Source organism: Nomascus leucogenys, chromosome 2 (assembly GCF_006542625.1).
Source record: "Nomascus leucogenys isolate Asia chromosome 2, Asia_NLE_v1, whole genome shotgun sequence".
Taxonomy (NCBI): domain Eukaryota; kingdom Metazoa; phylum Chordata; class Mammalia; order Primates; family Hylobatidae; genus Nomascus; species Nomascus leucogenys.
This window is the reverse complement of record NC_044382.1, coordinates 147,869,514-147,888,660: the sequence shown is the minus strand read 5'-3', so window position 1 is coordinate 147,888,660 and position 19,147 is coordinate 147,869,514. Positions and strand designations below refer to the sequence as shown.

General features: G+C 51.6%; 1 protein-coding gene across 1 annotated transcript in view; it reads right to left on the bottom strand.

The window, feature by feature from the left end:
• Positions 1 to 11,410: 11,410 nt before the first annotated feature.
• Positions 11,411 to 19,147, bottom strand: part of CMIP (c-Maf inducing protein) — a 267,353-nt gene continuing 259,616 nt past the window's right edge. The window contains exons 17-19 of the mRNA XM_030822208.1: positions 17,807 to 18,305; positions 16,365 to 16,435; positions 11,411 to 13,402 (exon numbers count right to left, since the gene is read on the bottom strand). Of these exons, the coding sequence (XP_030678068.1) occupies positions 13,349 to 13,402; positions 16,365 to 16,435; positions 17,807 to 18,305 (624 nt within the window). The 3' untranslated portion in view covers positions 11,411 to 13,348. The remainder of the gene's footprint in view (positions 13,403 to 16,364; positions 16,436 to 17,806; positions 18,306 to 19,147) is intronic.

The window sequence follows — 19,147 nt, the reverse complement described above, 5'->3', positions numbered from 1 at the left end:
CTCAGGAGCTGGAGGCTGCAGTGAGCTAAGAGGTACGATCGAACCACTGCACTGCACCCTGAGTAACACAGCGAGACCCTATCTCAAAACAAAAACAACAACCTTTTTTGATGTTGCTTTTTTTATTGAGGTGAAATACATGCAACATAAACTATTTAACATTTTTATTTCAGTGATGTTTAGAATATTCACAATGTGTGCAACCACCACCTCTAGCTACAAAACATCTTCCTCATCCTAAAAGAAAACCCCGCAACCACTAAGCAATCCCTGCCCATTCTTCCTTCCCTCCCACCCCTGGCAAACAGCAATGTGCTTTCTATCCCTATACATTTGCCCGTTTCGGGTAATCCAAATGCAGAATCCTACAATATGTGGTCTTTCGTGTCTGGCTCATTTCACCTAGCACGAGGTTTTTGAAGTTCATCTGAATCATAGAATGTATCAGTATTTCATTCCTTTTCATGACCAAATAGTAGTATTCCATTGTCTATATGTACCACATTTATATATTTATTTACTTGTGATGGACAAAATTTCTTTTTTTTTTTTTTGTTTTTTTCAGACGGAGTCTTTCTCTGTCACCCAGGCTGGAGTGCAGTGACGCAATCTCGGCTCACTGCAAGCTCCGCCTTCTGGGTTCACGCCATTCTCCGGCCTGAGCCTCTGCGAGTAGCTGGGACTACAGGCGCCCGCCACCACGCCCGGCTAATCTTTTGTATTTTTAGTAGAGACGGGGTTTCACCGTGGTCTTGATCTCCTGACCTCGTGATCCGCCCGCCTCGGCCTCCCAAAGTGCTGGGATTACAAGCATGAGCCACCGCGCCCGGCCCAAAATTTCTCTTTTAATTTTTTTTTTTAAGACAGAGTTTTGTTCTTGTTGCCCAGGCTGGAGTGCAATGGCGCGATCTTGGCTCACTGCAACCTTCACCTCATGGATTCAAGCGATTGTCCTGTCTCAGCCTCCCAAGTACCTGGGATTACAGGCATGCACCACCATAACTGGCTAATTTTGTATTTTTAGTCGAGACGGAGTTTCTCCAAGTTGGTCAGGCTGGTCTCCAACTCCTGACCTCAGGTGACCCACCTGCCCCAGCCTCCCAAATTGCTGGGATTATAGGCGTTAGCTACAGTGACTGGCCCCTCTTCTACAATTTTATTTTTTCTTATGCTTTTAAAGGCAACATAAATGGACAAAATTTTGAGTGTTTCCGCTTGATGCCACTTTTTAAAATTTGATGCGCAACGTATATGGTAACTTACACAAATCCGAAGTGTAGAGCTTTGTGAATGTGTAAACGTCTGTGTAGCCACAGATCAAGATGTGGAACCCAGAAGGTTCCCTCCTCCCCTTTGTATTTGTCCATTTTTACACTGCTATAAAGATACTACCCAAGTTTGGCTAATTTATAAACAAAGGAATTTTAATCGACTCGCAGTTCTGCATGGCTGGGGAGGCCTCAGGAAACTTACAATCATGGTGGAAGGAGAAGCAAATATGTCCTTCTTCACAAGGTGACGGGAGAGAGAAGAACAAATGAAAGAGGAATTTCCAAACAGTTACAAAACCATCAATCTCGTCAGAACTCGCTATCGTAAGAACAGCACGGGCAAAACTGTTCCCATGATCCAATCACCTCCACAAGGTTTCTCTCTCAACACCTGGGGATTACAATTCAAGATGCGATTTGGGTGGGAACACAAAGCCTAATTGTATCACCCTTCCCGGTCAATAACAAACCCCCTTACAGAGATAACCAGTATTGTGACTTCTGTCATCATAGATGATTTGTGCCTATTCACGAATTTCTACAAATTGAATCACACAGCAAATCCTTTGTTTCTGGCTCCTGCCACACAACATAATGCTTACCCAATTAATTCATGTCTTTGTGCATATCAGTCGTCGGTTCTTTTTCTCCTGTTTTGTAGAATTCCATCTTATGAATATGTCACCGTTTATGTTTCCATTCTCCAGTTAATGGAGACATCTGTATTGCTCCACTGTTTGGTTCTCCCACACTTTGTTTATTCATTCTCATGTCAGTGGACATTTGGGTTGCTTCCACTTTTTGGCTATTATAACTAATGCCACTATAAACATTCTTATTTGTGTCTTCTGGTGGATGGATGAGCTCAGTGCTCTTGAGCTCTTCTGCACATCCAGGAGTGAAGTTGCAGGGTCCTAGGGTAGGCATATGTTTAGCTTTAGTAGGTAGGCTCTCCAAGGTGGTTGAACCCATCTATTCTACCATTAGTGATGCATGAGAGTTTCTTTCAGCAACCACCCCCATCTCTGAAAACAATGCAAAATGGTTCTCAGGCTCCCAGTGGCAGACCCCTACCAGGTTGGCGAGGAGGTCCCTCTGTCACTGGTGGTCCAGGAAGGTATACCTGGTGACTGTGCAGTTTCCCTGGTAGAGTCTTCCTGGCCTGCCTTGGGAAGGGCTGCCCCTTCAACCTATTCCTCTGTCTTCTAACATGGTTACTCACTGTCTTAGTCTGGACTTCCCTAGAAGCAGACACTGAGATAAAGATTTCATTTGAGAGCTGGTCCCAGGAAATAACAATAGGACAATGGAAAATGAGGTGGAGAAGGAAAGGAAATCCTAAAAAGCCCGTGAGCACTGAGGGCAGCTGGAGATTAATCCCAGGGAGGGACCCTGGGAGCCAGAGGAGAACATGGGTCTCAGAACTGTCCGCTTCCCATGAGGAGTGGGGGAGCTGGGGTATTGACACACCACCTCCCATCTGTCATTGGTTGAGGGCTGCTGCCTGGGCAGAGGTATTAATTCTAGGCCCTTGCAGCATGTCTCTGGAAATAAGCCAAGGAAACGGAAAGTCATCCTTGACTCCGTGTGCACCCTCCCTCCATACCAACCAACACGTGCTGCTATTTTAAGCCCGAGCTTCCCTTGAATCTGTCTATTTCCTCCACAGGGTCCAAGCCCCAGACCCACACCCATCCATTTACCAACAGTGGAGGGATCTTCCTATAGTGCCTGGATTATAACCTTGGCTCTGTCCCCTGCTTACTGTGGGACCTTAAGCAAGAGATCCAGACTTTTCTGGCTTCCACTTCCGCATCAATAAGTGGTCATATAAGCGCCTGCCTTGTAGGCATGCTAGGAATAGTACGTCAGTGTAGTCCTATAAAGCCCTTCCTACTGTGCCTGGTGTGCAGACGGTGCTATATAAGGGTTTAGTTTTAAAAATGAGTAAAATAATTGCAACCTTTTTTTTACAATTGCACATACCTCTCAGTACAAATCCCAGACTCCTAAATATAATTCATTAGGTTCTGGCTGGTCTCACCTCCACCTTCCTCTCACAGTGTGCTGCATGACGGCCCCAGGACATACATCCACCCAGAACCCGTGAACATTACCTTATTTGGAAAAACAGTCTTTGGGGCCTGGTTTGGTGGCTCATGCCTGGAATCTCAACACTTTGGGAGGCTGAGGTGGGAGGATCACTTGAGCCCAGGAATTCAAGACCAGACTGGGCAACAGAGTGAGACCCCATCTCTACAAAACATTTTTAAAAATTAGCTGGAGATGGTAGTGCACGCCTATACTTCCAGCTACTCATGAGATTGAGGCAGGAAGATTACTTGAGCATGGGAGATTGAGGCTGCAGTGAGTCATGGTTGTGCCACCGTACTGTAGCCTGGGTTGCAGAGCCAGACCCAGAAAGAAAGAGAGGAGGGGAAGGGAAGGGAAGCGGAGGGGAGGGGAGGGGAGGGGAGAGGAGAGAAGAGGAAGGGAGAGGAGGGGAGGGGAGAGGAGAGGAGAGGAGAGGAGAGGAGAGGAGAGAAGAGAAGAGAAGAGGAGAAGAGACTTGACTGCAAAGATTGCAGCTGTGATTAAGGATCTCAAGACGAAGTCATCCAGGGTCATCCAGGTGAGCACAGGGTTGCCTCCACTTTTTCGCTATTAAGTCCAGTGGCATGTGTCCTTGTAACAAGGGAGAGGACAGACAGGTGACAAGGCCATGCGAGATGGAGGTGGAGGCTAGTGCTGTAGCCACAAGCTAAGGAGCACCAGGAGCCACCGGAAGCTGCAGGGGCAGGGCATGGGTCCTCCCCCGCGCCTTCAGAGGAAGCACAGCTCTGTCTACAACTTGATTTTAGGCTTCTCCAAACTGCTAGAGAACACGTTTCTGTTGTGTTAGGCCACCCAGTTTGTGATAAGTTGCTACAACTGATATATTCTGTAACCAAGTACTTAGTAACAAAGTATCCAAAAGGAGATGCCTTAAAATCGGAGATTCATCTTCATGCTCTCACAGTCTGGCAGCTAGAAATCCCAGTCTTGGTGTCTTTCTGAGGGCTGCGAAGGGGAAGCTGCCACATCCTCGCTCCTGGCTTCTGGTGTTCACTGGCCGTCTTTGGCTTGCAGCTGCACCACTCCAGGCTCTGTCTTCATCCTAATGTGGCCTCCTCCTGTCTCTGTCCCTTCACTGTGACTTCCCTCTATGCATATCTGTGTGTCCAAATTTCTGCTTCCAGCTGTGCATGATGGCTCACGCCTGTAATGCCAGCACTTTGGAAGGCCGAGGCAGGTGGATCACCTGAGGCCAGGAGTTCGAGACTGCCTGGCTAACATGGTGAAACCCCATCTCTACTAAAAATACAAAAAAAAAAAAAAAAATTAGCCCAACATGATGGTACACGCATGTAGTCGCAGCTACTCGGGAGACTGAAGCAGGAGAATCACTTGAACCTGGAAGGCAGAGGTTGCAGTGAGCTGAGATCATGCCACTGCACTCCAGCCTGGGCGACAGAGCAAGACTCCAAAAAAATAAAAATAAAAATAAAAATAAATAAGTAAATTTATCCTTCTCAAATGGACACCAGTCATATTAAACTTGTGCTCACCCTAATGATCTCACTTTAACTTGATCACCTCTGTAAAGACCCTATACCCAAATAAAGTCACATTCTGAGGAACTGTAGTTGAGGACTTCAAGATCTCTTTCCTGGGGAATACAATTCAACCCTGACAATCGCATCCCCAAGCCCATCACACTTCCCACTGGCCGTTCCCAGCTTATATCTGGCTCTGGTCTGTTGCCAAGTCTTTGCACACTCCCTTTTCCCCTCTGGTGACTCAGCAAACATTTTCGTTCTTCATTCTCAACAATATCACCTCCTCTAGGAAGTCTCCCGTGATGCCCATAGGCCTGGGTTCACTGCCCACCATGTGTGCCTGCGTTAGTGTCCTGTCAGGGCATTTGCCATGCAGTATGTGACTGACTCCTTGCCAGCATGCTTGGGTGCTGAGCCCCTGGAGGACAAGGGCCATGTCTCTTGCTGCTGTTTATTCTTTCTCTAAACCACTTTATTGTGGTCTAATTAACATAGAAGCAGCCGTAGATATTTAACGCATACAACTTGATGAGTGTGGAGAAGACTATACAGCCGTGAAACCATACTGAAACCGCCTCTGCAAAATTATAACAGGAGAAATGATGGCAGTGAAAGAAATCAGACCTAACCGAATCCATCTTGCTTCTAACATTTAAGCTGTTCTTGTGCATTCCTGGGTGTAGGCCGAACTAACTTTGGGAAGGAATTCAGTTCATGGTTTGGTTCTGAAACACAATTGATAACAGCCCTTTCCCAGAAAGACCCCCTTCTTCCCGGGGACAACACTGCCTTTGCAGGACTAAGAAATTAGCCACAAGGTTAGAAATTACAGTTTAGGGCCGGGCACAGTGGCTCATGCCTGTAATCCCAGCACTTTGGGAGGCCGAGGTGGGTGGATCACCTGAGATCAGGAAGGTCAGGAGTTTGAGATCAGCCTGGGCAACGCGGTGAAACCTCGCCTTTACTAAAAATACAAAATTAGCTGGGCATGGTGGCACATGCCTGTAATCCCAGCTACTTGGGAGTCTGAGGCAGGAGAATCACTTGAACCTGGGAGGTGGAGGATGCGGTGAGCCGAGATTGTGCCATTGCACTCCAGCCTGGGAAAAAAGAGTAAATCTCCGTCTCACCAAAAAAAAAAAAAAAAGAAATTACAAATTACAGTTTAGGGATTATGCAGCCTCTGGCTCCAAGAGTATGAACATTCCCCAGATTGCTCCTGGGGATAACATCACTATCGTAAAACCTAAGATCATTGCTTGAGATATTTTGCAGAACCTGCATTCATGGAACAGCTGACACCACCCAGAAATGTAATCTGGCTCAACCAGTTCGGCCATCCCACCCAGGGACAGAAAACAGCAAGAAAACCTCACTTCAACTCCCTGTGATTCCATCTCCAGCCCCACCAATCAGCACTCCCCACTTCCCAAGCCCCTACCCACCAAACTATCTTTAAAAACTCTGGTTCCCAAATACTCAGGGAGACTGACGTGAACAATAAAAAAAACTCTGGGCTCCCGCACAAGTGGCTCTGTGTAAATTACTCTTTCTCCATTGCAATTCCCCCGTCTTGATAAATTGGCCCTGTCTAGGCAGTGGGCATGGTGAACCTGTTGGGTGGTTAAACACAAGAAGCCGTACAGATTTAACCCATACAACTCAGTGAGTATGGGGATGAGTATACAGCCGTGAAACCATACTGAAACCGCCTTTGCAAAATTTTAACAGGAGAAATGATGGCAGTGAAAGAAATCAGACCTAACCGACTCCATCTTGCTTCCAACATTTTAGCTGTCCTTGTTCATTCCTGGACGTAGGTCAAACTAACTTTGGGAAGGAATTCAGTTCATGGTTTGACTCTGAAACAAAATTGATAACAGCCCTTTCCTGAAAAGACCCCCTTCTTGCCTGGGGACCAGTCTGCCTTTGCAGGACTAACAAATTAGCTACAAGGTTAGAAATTCAAGTTTAGGGGTCATGCAGCACCTGGCTCCAAGAGTATGAATCTTCCCCAGATTGCTCCTGGGGATAACATCATATATGCCATAAACCTTTCCATCTCCTTCAAAAGTTTCCTCCCGCCCTAGTTATTTGTTATTATGATTGTGTGTGATAATTACATCTCCAAGCTTAGCAAATCTTCAGTATATACTATAATATTGTTAACTATGGTCATCATGCCTTATGGTACATCTCAAGGGCTTTTCCATCATCCATAGCTGAAACTTTGTCCCCTTTGACTAATACCTCCCCACTTCCTCCTCCCCTCAGCCCTTGGCAACCACCATTCCACTTTCTGTTTCTATGAGTTTGATGATTTTAGATTCCTCATAGAAGTGGTATTGTGCAGTATCTGTCCTCCTGCGCCTGGTTTATTTCACTTAGAACACCATGCCTTCCAGGTTCCTCCCCGTTGTTGCAAAGAGCAGGATTCCCTTCTCTGTACAGGCATAAAGGACACCACTTTGGAATGGTGTATATATCAAATTTTCTTTATCCATTCATCTGCTGATGGACAATTCTGTATCTTGACTGTCGCGGATATTCCTGCAGCGAACATGACAGTGCAGATCTCTTCTCTACATCCTGATTTCAATGCCTTTGGATATGTTCCCAGAAGTGCGATTGCTGGATCATATACGGTAGTTCTGTTTTTCATTTTTTGAGGAAGCTCCATACTGTTTTCCATAGTGGCTATCCACCAATTTCCATTCTCACCAACAATGTACCAGGGTTCCCCACTTCTCCACATGCTCACCAACATTCGTTATCTTTTGTTTTTGATGATGGCCACACCTAACAGGTGCCAGGTGGTATCTCGTTGTGGTTTTCATTTGCATTTCCTTGAAGATTAGCAACTTTTTTTTTTTTTTTTTTTGATAGAATCTCACTCTGTCACACAGGCTGGAGTGCAGTGGCGCGATCTCAGCTCACTGCAACCTCTGCCTCCCCAGTTCAAGCAATTCTCCTGGCTCAGCCTCCCGAGTAGCTGCGATTACAGGCGTTCACCACCATGCCAGGCCAATTTTTTCTATTTTTAGTAGAGATGGTGTTTCCCTATGTTGGCCAGGCTAGTCTTGAACTCCTGACCTTGTGATCTGCCTGCCTCGGCCTGCCAAAGTATTGGGATTACAGGCATGAGCCACCGCACCCGGCCCCTTTGCCCATTTTTATTTCTATCAAATTCTGACAGACCTTTGACCATTTTTAATTGTGTTATTTGGTTTTTTGTTATTGAGCTGTAGGTCTTTTGCTTCTTCTCACATGTTTTCTGGCACTCCCACTGGACCTGTTGGAAGCGGGTCCTCAATAATGAATTGCTGAATGCATGAATGGATGAATGAATGAATGAGGCCAAGCCCTTTTCCAAGGTTCTCTGATGTCTTTTTTCTTATTGTGCTCTGGGGCAGCTTCTAGTAAAGTCTAGCTAGCTTTAGAGCAGCCTGTCAGTCACAAATGACAGCTCAGCTCACCAGGTTCTCATGTTGCACAACTCTGGGGAGCGCCATTCACAATGCAGTGTAACTGACCGGAAGACAGCGCATTCTAAGGCAGGCGCTGTAAGTGGGGCAACCTGGAGATGTGCATTACCAGGCAGCCCCATAGCTGAGTTTGTAATAATCCAATTGTTGTTGTCTTGGGTGAGCTTCACACTGCTCCCAATGACAGGATTTGCCTTACATTTTCTGAATTAGGCCGGGCGCTGTGGCTCATGCCTGTAATCCCAGCACTTTGGGAGGCCGAGGCAGGCAGATCACGAGGTCAGGAGATCGAGACCATCCTGCCTAACACGGTGAAACCCCGTCTCTACTAAAAATACAAAAAAATTAGCCGGGGGTGGCGGCGGGCACCTGTAGTCCCAGCGACTTGGGAGGCTGAGACAGTAGAATGGCGTGAACCTGGGAGGCAGAGCTTGCAGTGAACCAAGATCACGCCACTGCACTCCAGCCTGGGCGACAGAGCGAGACTCCATCTCAAAAAAAAGATTTTCTGGATTAATACCCCCGTCCCCAGCACGGGGTTAGATCTCTGTTGGACTCTCACTGGGCCCATGTGGGGCTGGCACAAACAGTTGCTGGTTTTGCTTGGAGGTGGGGGATGGTCATTGAGGTAGGTCCTCGCAGAGGACCCCTCAGAGAGAAGAGAATTCTGGAGGGAAGGAAGGAAGCGCTAGCTATAAAGGGTGGTGGGGCTCCAGGCTAGGTAATTAACAAGGGATGCAGAGGCACCCAGGAACCCAGGAACCAGTAACCAAGGGGAGCTATCACCACCCCCGGGTTGAAGGGCGAGAGGAGTACGTGGTGTAACTCAGTGCAGCTGGGAGGAGGCACAGGCCAGGTGTGAGCATCGCAGAGGTGCAGGCAAGGTTAGGGACGCTGAGGCACCCAGGAAACAGCGAGGGGTAGTTCCCAGGCTAAGGATGAAGGGGCGAGACAGGGAGCTGTGTTACCTCGAAAGCAGGAATCCTGGTGAACAGCCCACGGAGGGAGGCAACTCCTGCCAGCAACGGGCACAGTGGCTGGGATGCCAGGGAAGACACCCCCTACTTCTTCCAGTGGGCAGCCTGCATTCTCCAGCTTCACCCAGTGGGCAGAGGATCCCAGCTGCTGCCAGGCAGAGCAGGGAGGGCGAGGGTGGCCCCCGGCTACACCTTCCCCCAACTCTTGGAGCAATGAACACCTGTTGTGAGCCAGGCCCTACGCCAGTGGAGAGGGCAATATGGGGCAGGCTAAAGCATCTGGCTCGCGCATGCACACATCTATACCACTAGCTGCTCATCTGGCCCGAAGATGGGAGCTCAGGGAGCCAAGCGCTCTTTGGACTGTTCATTTGATGTCCTTGGTGAGGCCTCTCACCCCAGCAGTCAAGAGAGCCCTCCTGTCCTTTTCCATAGCGCCTGCTTTCCGTGTGTGACCTGAGGAGGGCACCGCTGAGTGACTGACACTCTCACCTTTTTTTTTTTTTTTTTTTTTTTTTTTTTGAGGTGAAGTCTCACTCTGTCACCCAAGCTGGAGTGCAATGGCAAGATCTAGGCTCGCTGCAACCTCCGCCTCCCAGGTTCAAGTGATTCTCATGCCTCAGCCTCCTGAGTAGCTGGGATTACAGGTGTGGGCCACTAAACCCGACTAATTTTTGTATTTTTAGTAGAGACGGGGTTTTACCATATTGGTCAGGCTGGTCTTGAACTCCTGACCTCAGGTGATCCACCCGCCTTGGGCTCCCAAAGTGCTGGGGTTACAGGCATGAGCCACCGTGCCCAGCCTTCTCACCTGTCTTAAAAAGACCTGGCAGAGGCCTCTGGAAGGAGGCCACCAGGGCACAGAGAGAGGTGTGGAGAGGTGGGGCAGGTAGCAGAGGGAGCTGGATGGTGTGGGGACGGTGGGGGCTGGCAGGGGGCAGCTCCAGGCAGACAGTCTCTGGAGAGATGGTTTCGGGCCGGGCCCATGGTGGAGAGGCAGAGGACTGGCTTGTGGACATCCTGGATTTCTGTCAGCATGTGGAGGCAGGACATGCCTGGGCCGTGGACAAGGAAACCCCTGCTGAGCTGGGGGACCCTGAAGGGTGACTGGTTCAGGAAGAGGGGTGAAGGTAAAGCATTTTTCCTTTACTTTTTTTTTTTTTTTGACACGGAGTCGTGCTCTGTTGCCAGGCTAGAGTACAGAGGCATGATCTCGGCTCACTGCAACCTCTGCCTCACGGGTTCAAGCGATTCTCCTGCCTCCGCCTTCCGAGTAGCTGGGACTACAGGCACACGCCAGCACTGCCAGCCAATTTTTGTATTTTTAGTAGAGACAGGGTTTCACCATGTTGGCCAGGATGGTCTCGATCTCTTGACCTTGTGATCCACCCACCTCGGCCTCCCAAAGTATTGGGATTACAGGAGTGAGCCACCGCGCCTGGCCAAGATAAAGCATTTCTTTTTGGACTTGTGAAGACTGCCTCTTGGAGACATCTAGGGGGAGGAGGCAGCTGAAGTGTGGGTCTAGGAACCTGGCATTGACCAGCAGCACAGCATCACCTGGAAACTCGTCAGGAATGCAGATTCCCAGGCCCCGCGTATCGCTACGGCATCAGTATCTGCGTTTTCACAAGACCGCCTAGGTGGATGGAAGGCACATTCCTTGGAGTAGCTCTGGGCTAGAGCTTTCGTAAGGCCCTGCTGAACAGCAGCACTGACCTCAGTCTATGACACGGAGTCTCAGCTGGGGAGCGAACGGTCCCCCCACGGGACACGTGGCAACATCTGGAGACACTCTGGTTGTCATAAATGGGGAAGGGGTGCTACTGCTGGGTAGAAGCCAAGGATGCTGTTCAATGTCTGGCAACGAACACAACAGCCCCCTGCAACGAAGACGGCTCCGGCCCCACTGGCCAACAGCAGCCAGGGTGCTAAGCCCTGGTCCTCAGGAAGTGCGTGCAGAAGGTGGCGAGGGCGTCCCGGCACTGTCTTGAGCCTCAGATTTCCCGCCTGGGCTTCGCCCCCTCCTTGGACCTTCTCCCCCTGGGCGCCGAGAAACCACACACAAAGGCCAGACATTGATGAGTCACTTACAGTTTATTTTTGCCTGAAAGTATTTCACATCTCTTTGTACACAGCTACGTGACAGTAGTATTAACCATCAGGAAAAGCAACAGTGCGAGGGGAAAGGTGGCATGTCTTGTTTCTTCTTTTTTTTTTCCTTTTTTATTTTTTTTATTTTTTTATTTTTTATTTTTATTTTTTTTGCTTCTGCTTCTTCCCGCACCAGAGTGCTATGAAGTATGGGACCGGAGGGGGGGAAAAAAAAAACCAAACAACTAAAAACAACAACAAAAAACAAAACACAAAACAGAACACACTCACACCCACACAAAATAAAACCTGGCACGGAAAATGAATTAAGACTGGAACCCAATTTCTTTTTTTTTTCCTTTTTTAAAAAAATGAGGGCATAGTAGGGGGGTAATAAAGTCTACCTAGCAAAGTATAAAACGACAAAAGCATGGTTTCCATTGAATAAGATTAAATATATATAAAACAAGTACACTGACTGTGGGGTAGGTTTGGAGGTGCCGGAGGAGGGAAGTATTTGTGCTAAACCAACAGAAAAAAGGGCTGGGGGGGGGGACCCCAAATAAACCATCAACGGGCTGTTCTGTACAGTGAGGGCTTGTTAAGAAAAAGCCGACTGTTTATAAAAGAAATGGAGGTTGGTTTGTCTTCGGAGCACGTGGAGACAGAAGGAGCGTCTTCGTTGCAGTGGTCACATGTGGGGGTGGGGTGGGGGGGGACGGCAGTCGGACTGGCGGAGGCGACGTATCTCTCTTTTCCCAAGAGACCATGCAGAGAGGCGGGCATGCATGGGGCCACGTGAAGCACACGATGGCAGGGGGAGCCCATGGGTGACAGTGTCTCCGTTGGGGACAGGGTACAGCAAAGGCTGACAGGGACAGGAGCTCCCTGGGGGTGGGGAACAGCTCTTTGACCGGGGTGGACTGGAGAGGGCAGGTTAGCAGCCTCCCATTCAAGTCTAAAAGGTGCCGAGGGAAAGAGCTTGGGCCTTAGTGGAGCAAGGGGATCTCAATCCCTCGTCCTCCAGCCTGAGCCCCACCTCGTGAGGGAGTTGGAGACACATCTGGAAATCAGAAACGCACAGTGGTGGGTGGGGGAGGCGGGCAGACAGACAGACAGACGAGAGAGCATTAGCATAGAGAATCCATTACGAAAAAGCAATTAATTTTTCCAAGGAGGTTCTTTTTTTTTTTTCTTTTTGTTGTCTGTTTGTTTCCTTTAAAAAAATAACAATAATACTACCACTAACCCGACAGCTGACTGGTTTATACAGTACTACACGCCAGGGGGGGCGGGAGGGCGGGGTGGGGGGGACGGTCAAAGACTTCATAAATAAGAGGCGGATCCCAGACCCGCAATTTGTCAACATGTCTTAAATAGGTGCATTATTTAAATCTTATGTACAACAAGAATCACTTTGCATAGCAATGGTGAGGACACAGGACGGGTGCAGTGATGTGACTGGGTCTTCTTGTCCCAAGGGTGGGGGGCGAGTTCGAAGCTCAGCTCGGGGCCTCTAGGAAGAAAGCATCCTTCGTCCGGCCCGCAATGGTGGCATCGGAGTTGACTTTTCCCACACGACGGCATCAAACACAAAGGCAAAGAAAATCCACAAAGGGTCCCCCACCCCCTAGCCCACCCCCAACCCCCTCCCCGACCCGCTGATGCTCCTCTTGTTGCTACAAAGTCCACTTTAGATCAGGTCAAAGGTTCCAATTACGAAGCTAAAAGAATTCGGCGGGGGCTGGGCGTGCTTGTGGGCCCCCTCCCCACCCCCTCCCCCCTCCGCCCCCAGAAAGACTCCCCATCTATCTCACAGCCAGGGCACCAGGGTGGGACCCCAGGACCGGCTGCTCTGCGGCTGTTAGTCAAGAGTTATTTTGTCGCGGTTGCAAACGTCTTCCTGCCTTGAGCTGGGAGCTTCACCAGGCTTCGGTGTAGCGGACGTCCACTTCCTTCAAATTGGGAAGCTTGGCCTGGGGGTAGCAACAAGGGTCCTTGTCACATGTAGGCCATTCCCTTGCAGAAGCTCCCAGTGCCTCGCTCCACCCGCATTGCCGGCTGGGGGTCCCTGCCACCCTCTCCCCACCTTGGTGCTGTGGGCTACCTGGGCTCTTGGAGGGGTGGGTGGCCTTAGGCAGAGAACAGAGCAGGTGGGATGTGCCCTGGCCCCACAGAAACCAGGCAGCAGGGTTCCCATGCCCTCGCCTCAGATGGCCTTTGGTCTCTGTCTTTGCAGGTGGAAGCACTAGGGTTTGAACCCAGGCCCTGCAACTTGCTGCTGCATGACCATGGGCAGATAACCGAGCCTCTCGGGGCCTCAATTTCTTCCTATGTGGGCCAATCTGATTCTAGTCCCTGGCTCAAAGGATAGTGCTAGGGGTTAAATACCAAATGTAGAAAGCCCAGGGCACCGTTATATGCCCTAGGAAAGGAAATTGTTCTGATTTTTACTGTTAGTGATATTCTCATCATTATCAGAGAATGGACAGGGTGAGTGACGCGGATCCCCGTAAATCCCAGGTACCCAGGGTTTGGCTTAGATTCTTCCCACTTGAAGCTCCCCCTAGGCTGGATGCATTGCTAGACTCTATGATTCCACCTGCTATATCTCTCCATTGTTTTCTGCTTTCTGTTTCTGCTACTCAGAATTCCACTTTTGTTTTACAAACAGTTGGCTTTTTTTCTTTTTTTGTTTTTTTTTGAGACGGAGTCTCGCTCTGTCGCCCAGGCTGGAGTGCAGCGGTGCAATCTCGGCTCATGGCAAGCTCCGCCTCCCGGGTTCACACCATTCTCCTGCCTCAGCCTCTCCGAGTAGCTGGGACTAGAGGCGCCCGCCACCACACCCGGCTAATTTTTTGTATTTTTAGTAGAGACGGGGTTTCACCGTGGTCTCGATCTCCTGACCTCGTGATCCGCCCGCCTCGGCCTCCCAAAGTGCTGGGATTACAAGCGTGAGCCACCGCACCCAGGGCCGGCTTTTTTTCTTAACAAGCCTCCACTATAGAGAGAGGTAGCTGCCTCCTAACTGGCCTCATGCCTTTACTTCCTCCCTCCCAAATTTCCTGTACACTGGCCAGCACACTTTTTGGATGCATGTACACATATGTATGCATGAACACACACACGTACACACACGCACATGCAATCCCTCACTGCTGCTCTCCTGTGCTCAACAACCCTCAATGGCTCCCCACTGCCCAGGCAGAGGTTACAGGTGGGGACCTGCAGCCACCTGCAGTGCTACAAAGCATACTAAGCCAGCCTTTCAAAATTAGGAGAGTTCACAGAAAAATCTAGATTTCAAGGTTCTCTTGAAAAATGGGAAGGTCTGGCCAGACTGGGCAGTGAACAGTGGGGCGTGGCCTGCCTGGCACTGAGCGGAGGCCCCTCCTCCAAAGGACAGGCAGCTGCTGTTTGCTCGAGTCCCCTCCACAGGGAGGCCAGTCACAGGCTGGCAGCATTAAGTTGGCACCATGTCTCTCTCAAATGTGTGAAAATAAAAAGTAGACTGAAAGTGATTTTTCTTCCCAAGTGGCCTTTCCTGCACTCCTCATGTCCTCTTTCCAGCCTGGTCTCAGTAGCATCTGACTTTCAGCACTTTGAACTCAAGATAATCCAGGCAGCATTTCTCAAACATGAGGGTGCACAGAAATCCCCCAGGGTAGGGTTACCGGGGGTGGCCTGGATCCTGCATTTCTGTTGGCCCCCGAGTGGTGCCGAGGGCGCTGGTCTGTAGACGCCACCCTGAGTGCTGAGGTCTAAAAGGTGGGATGGGTGATCTGCTGGCTGTGCCCTTGCCACCTTCTGCATCCCATATGTCCTCTCTTGGACCTCGCTCCCTACCGACTGTCCTTCCTAGCCCCACCAGGCCCTCTGCCTGCCTTGGTTTGCTGAGCTTGCCTGTGCCTGCCAGGAGGGAGTACCCCCCAGGCGGGGACTGTGGTAGCCACGCCTTGGTGTCCCTGTCCCTGACATGGGCCTGGTACACAGCTGAGGCTCCAGAAGCATCTGGAGGATGCCCCAGTGCGCACGCCCTGGCGGCAGGAGGCCTGGCTGTAGGAGGTGGGCCCCGGCCAAGGGCTGCCGGGGGATTCCCTCTAAGTGGCTTCCAGAGCACGAAGGTGCCAGCGTGGCTCATGGGTGCCATCTGTGCCTTCTCGCCTTTGAGCCCAGCCCTTCTCTCCCAGGATGCTGGCCCTCTGCCGGTCCCGCCTGCTCCTTCTGGGGCAGCTGGTACAGGCCCAGGAGGACGGGGTGACAGGAGGCGACTGAAGGCCTGGCTTCTCCAACCTTCCCAAGACGTGCAAGTGCGTTTCTTAAAACGCCCCTGCCTTCCACCCTCTCCGATCCTTTTTCTTTCCCTCATTTCACTTGCTGGCCTAGTGCTGGTGCAGCGCAGCCCTCAGTGGTGAGGCACCAGCCCTGCTCAGCCCTCCCTGCTTCTCCTCCTGCTCCCTCTCAAAGTATTTATTTCCTAACTGCCAGAGCACGCTTTGAAAAGCATGACTCGCTGCTCTGCTGCGACCTGTGAGGGCTTTTTCCATCCGGCCCCTGCCTATTCCCTCTCTCAGTTCCTGGCTACATATGCTACAAAGCCAGGCCTTGCCAATCTCTTCTGCCTCAGGACCTTGGCACTTGCTCTTCCTCTTGCCCTTTGTATTTCTGGCTTCTTACCTTTTGGGTCTCAGCTCCTGTGGCCTCTTCATCAAAGGGACCATCCCTGATCACCCCAGCCCACACAGGCCCTCCTATTTCCAATTACTTCCCCGCTGCTTCCTCTTTGTCACTCTTTTTGATCTGCCGTTATTTTATGTATTGATCTGTAGATATCATCGTCTTTTACTGGAGAATGAGCTCCGTGTGGGAGATGCACCAGCATCCAGATGCTGGCTAGCGGAAGGAGGGGAGGAGAGTGGGGAGGAAGGAGGGAATTACCTTCAGATCTTCGTAGGTGTCAGCTGAGAGCTTGGTGCTGTTCATGTTTAAACTGCAAAGACTCTTCATGGCTGCCCAAGAGACAGATACAGTTGTTAGGAGAGCGAGGCCCCAAAGGTATGCAGGTATGGGATGGCCAAGCTGGAGGAGCTGAATGCAGGTGCCCGGCCCCCTGTTAGGAGATGGGGCTGGGGAGGCAGGTTTCGTAGGCACAGCCAGGGTAGGTGGCCCACTAGACACCAAAAGTCTACTTCAGGCACATGCTGGTCTGAACAGAGCCTCCCTCCCTTCTGGTCCCTCTGTCGTGTCCCCCCACTGCCTGGACCTGATGTCCCCAGAGCTCGCCTGCCACACCCCAGATCAGGCCCGAGGCCTCCCCACTAAGGGAACCCCGGATGGTCCCCCCGTCGTCATTGACTCGGTGCTGCCTCTTGACAGCAAGCCTCAACCTCTGCTTTGTGTTGGAGTCACAGGGGCAGCAGACCCCTCCACCCACTCCCACAGACGCTGAGCAGGGCCGCAGCAGGGACCAGGAATCTGTACTGTTGATGACGACCGTGCCCCCTGGGGCAGCAGCACATTTGCATGTGCAGCCAAACTGGCTGAGCGCTGCCTCTCTGCCTCCACTGACCCAGTCCCCTGCCGCCACCTCCTCCTAAGCCATCCAGAACTTGCCAATGGCCCAGTAGGAGTCACGGCCCCTGCCCAGGGTGCTCCCCCCTTGGCCAACTCCCCCAAATCTGTCTTCACACCCAGACTCAACAGCTCCTCCCCAGGAAGCCTTTTCTGACTCTTCCCACTGAGCCATAGGTCTTCTCATCTAAAGCAGCGGGCCTGGAAAAGGGAAAGCTGGTCAAATACAGAATCCCGGGCTCAATATCCCTGAGGCTAGTTCAGTCAACTGGGGTTGGGGCACAGGAACTGGCCTTTCTAGGTTCCTTGAGAATTCTGTGCCTCCTTCTCTTATGACAGGGCTTCTCAAATGTCAACGGGCACGGGAGCCTCCCAGGCATCTGCTTACCGTGCAGTGTCTGAGTCAGGAGGTCTGGGGTGGGCTTGGGGATGTACATTTCTGACCAGCCCCCAGAAGATGCTGCCACCACTGGTCGGGGGACCACAGTGGCAATGCACTACGGCCCTGTCCTTGAACTTGACCCCTCAGTGGACTGTGAGTGTCAAGAGGCTATGGGCTGGCCTTATTCATTTTTTCTATTGCCTCTAGAATATAAGCTCCCTGAGGTCAGGGATATTTTTCCCTGTGTTGTTCCTGGCACTTGGAATAGTGCCTGGTCCACAGCAGGTGTGCAGTGAATACGTTTGTGAAAAGAACGAATTTCTCTATCTGTGCATGGTGCAAAGTCAGTGCCTGGCCAGTTTGGCTGAAGCAAGGAAGGAATGAATAAAGCGGCCCCTCACCCCCCAGCTGCCCCAGAGGCACTCACAGCTCAGGGCCAGCAGGCCAGCGTCTGTGACAGGGGTCTCGCACAGGTTCAGCACCTGGAGCGTGGTGAGGTGTTCCGACAGCAGCCGCAGGCCGGCGTCTCCAAACTGTAGAGCACAGAAACCCTCAGCCTTCTCCTGGCCACTCCTGGGGAAGTGACTCTCAGGCTGGGGCAGAGGTGGAGGAAAGGGATGGGGACAGCGCCTGGCTCTGAGGCCCACGGCCCACCAAGCCCTGGGGTCTGGGCTGCGTTCACTTCCCCTAAACAATCCCATGCCTCTCTGACCCGGGTTAGAATCCAGCTTCTGCTGTTGGGATTGGAGCCAGGCCAGGGCCCCCTGGGAGTCAGTTTTGCCTCCACGAAGGAGGGCTTTGAAGTTGTCTCTCCCCAGCTTCGAGATGCTGTCTGGGTGGCTTTCTCCTGCTGGGTGGACACTGGAAGGATAGGGCTGGGCCGGGGGCAGGCTGCGGGGACTGTTCCCAGTTTCTTTTCTGGAAAACTAGGGTGAGGGCAGAACCCGCACTTCAAAGGCGTGCAGTGAAGGCCCCCTTATCTGCCCTGTGCAGAGTACTGAGCGGTGCAGTTGACACTGAGCTGGGACTAAGCAGCCACTGGTGTTACTCTAACAAAAAGACCCAGAAGCCTCCTGCGCAGCCCCCCGCAGGCCAGCGAAGCCTGGCTCACGTCTCAGCTCCACCTCTCAGAACCTCAGGACACAGAACTGGGCACAGTATTTCCAACTGGGAAATGGGCCGCAGGGCTTCATGAGGTCCTCAACCTCCTCTAGCCTCAGGGAGTGGGTGCTGAGCTTGAGGGAGGGGTTGTGTGGTAGGCAATGCCTGGGGTGTAGGCAGGGAGGAGGGTGAGGGGGCAGGGAGGAGGGTGAGGGGGGCAGGGAGGAGGGTGAAGGGGGCAGGGAGGAGGGTGAGGGGGCAGGGAGGAGGGTGAGGGGGGCAGGGAGGAGGATGAAGGGGTAGGGAGGGTGAGCAAGTTAGGGAGGAGGGTAAGGGGCAGGGAGGAGGGTGAGGGGGCAGGGAGAAGGGTGAGGAGGCACGGAGGAGGATGAAGGGGTAGGGAGACGGTGAACAAGTTAGGGAGGAGGGTGAGGTGGGGCAGGGAGGAGGGTGAGTGGGGCAGGGAGGAGGGTGAAGGGGCAGGGAGGAGGGTGAAGGGGCAGGGAGGAGGGTGAAGGGGGCAGGGAGGAGGATGAGGGGGGCAGGGAGGAGGGTGAGGGGGCAGAGGAGGAGGGAGGAGTGAGGGGGGGGGCAGAGAGGAGGAGGGGTGAGGAGGGTGAGGGGAGGGAGGAGGGTGAGGGGCAGGGAGGAGGGTGAGGGGGCAGGA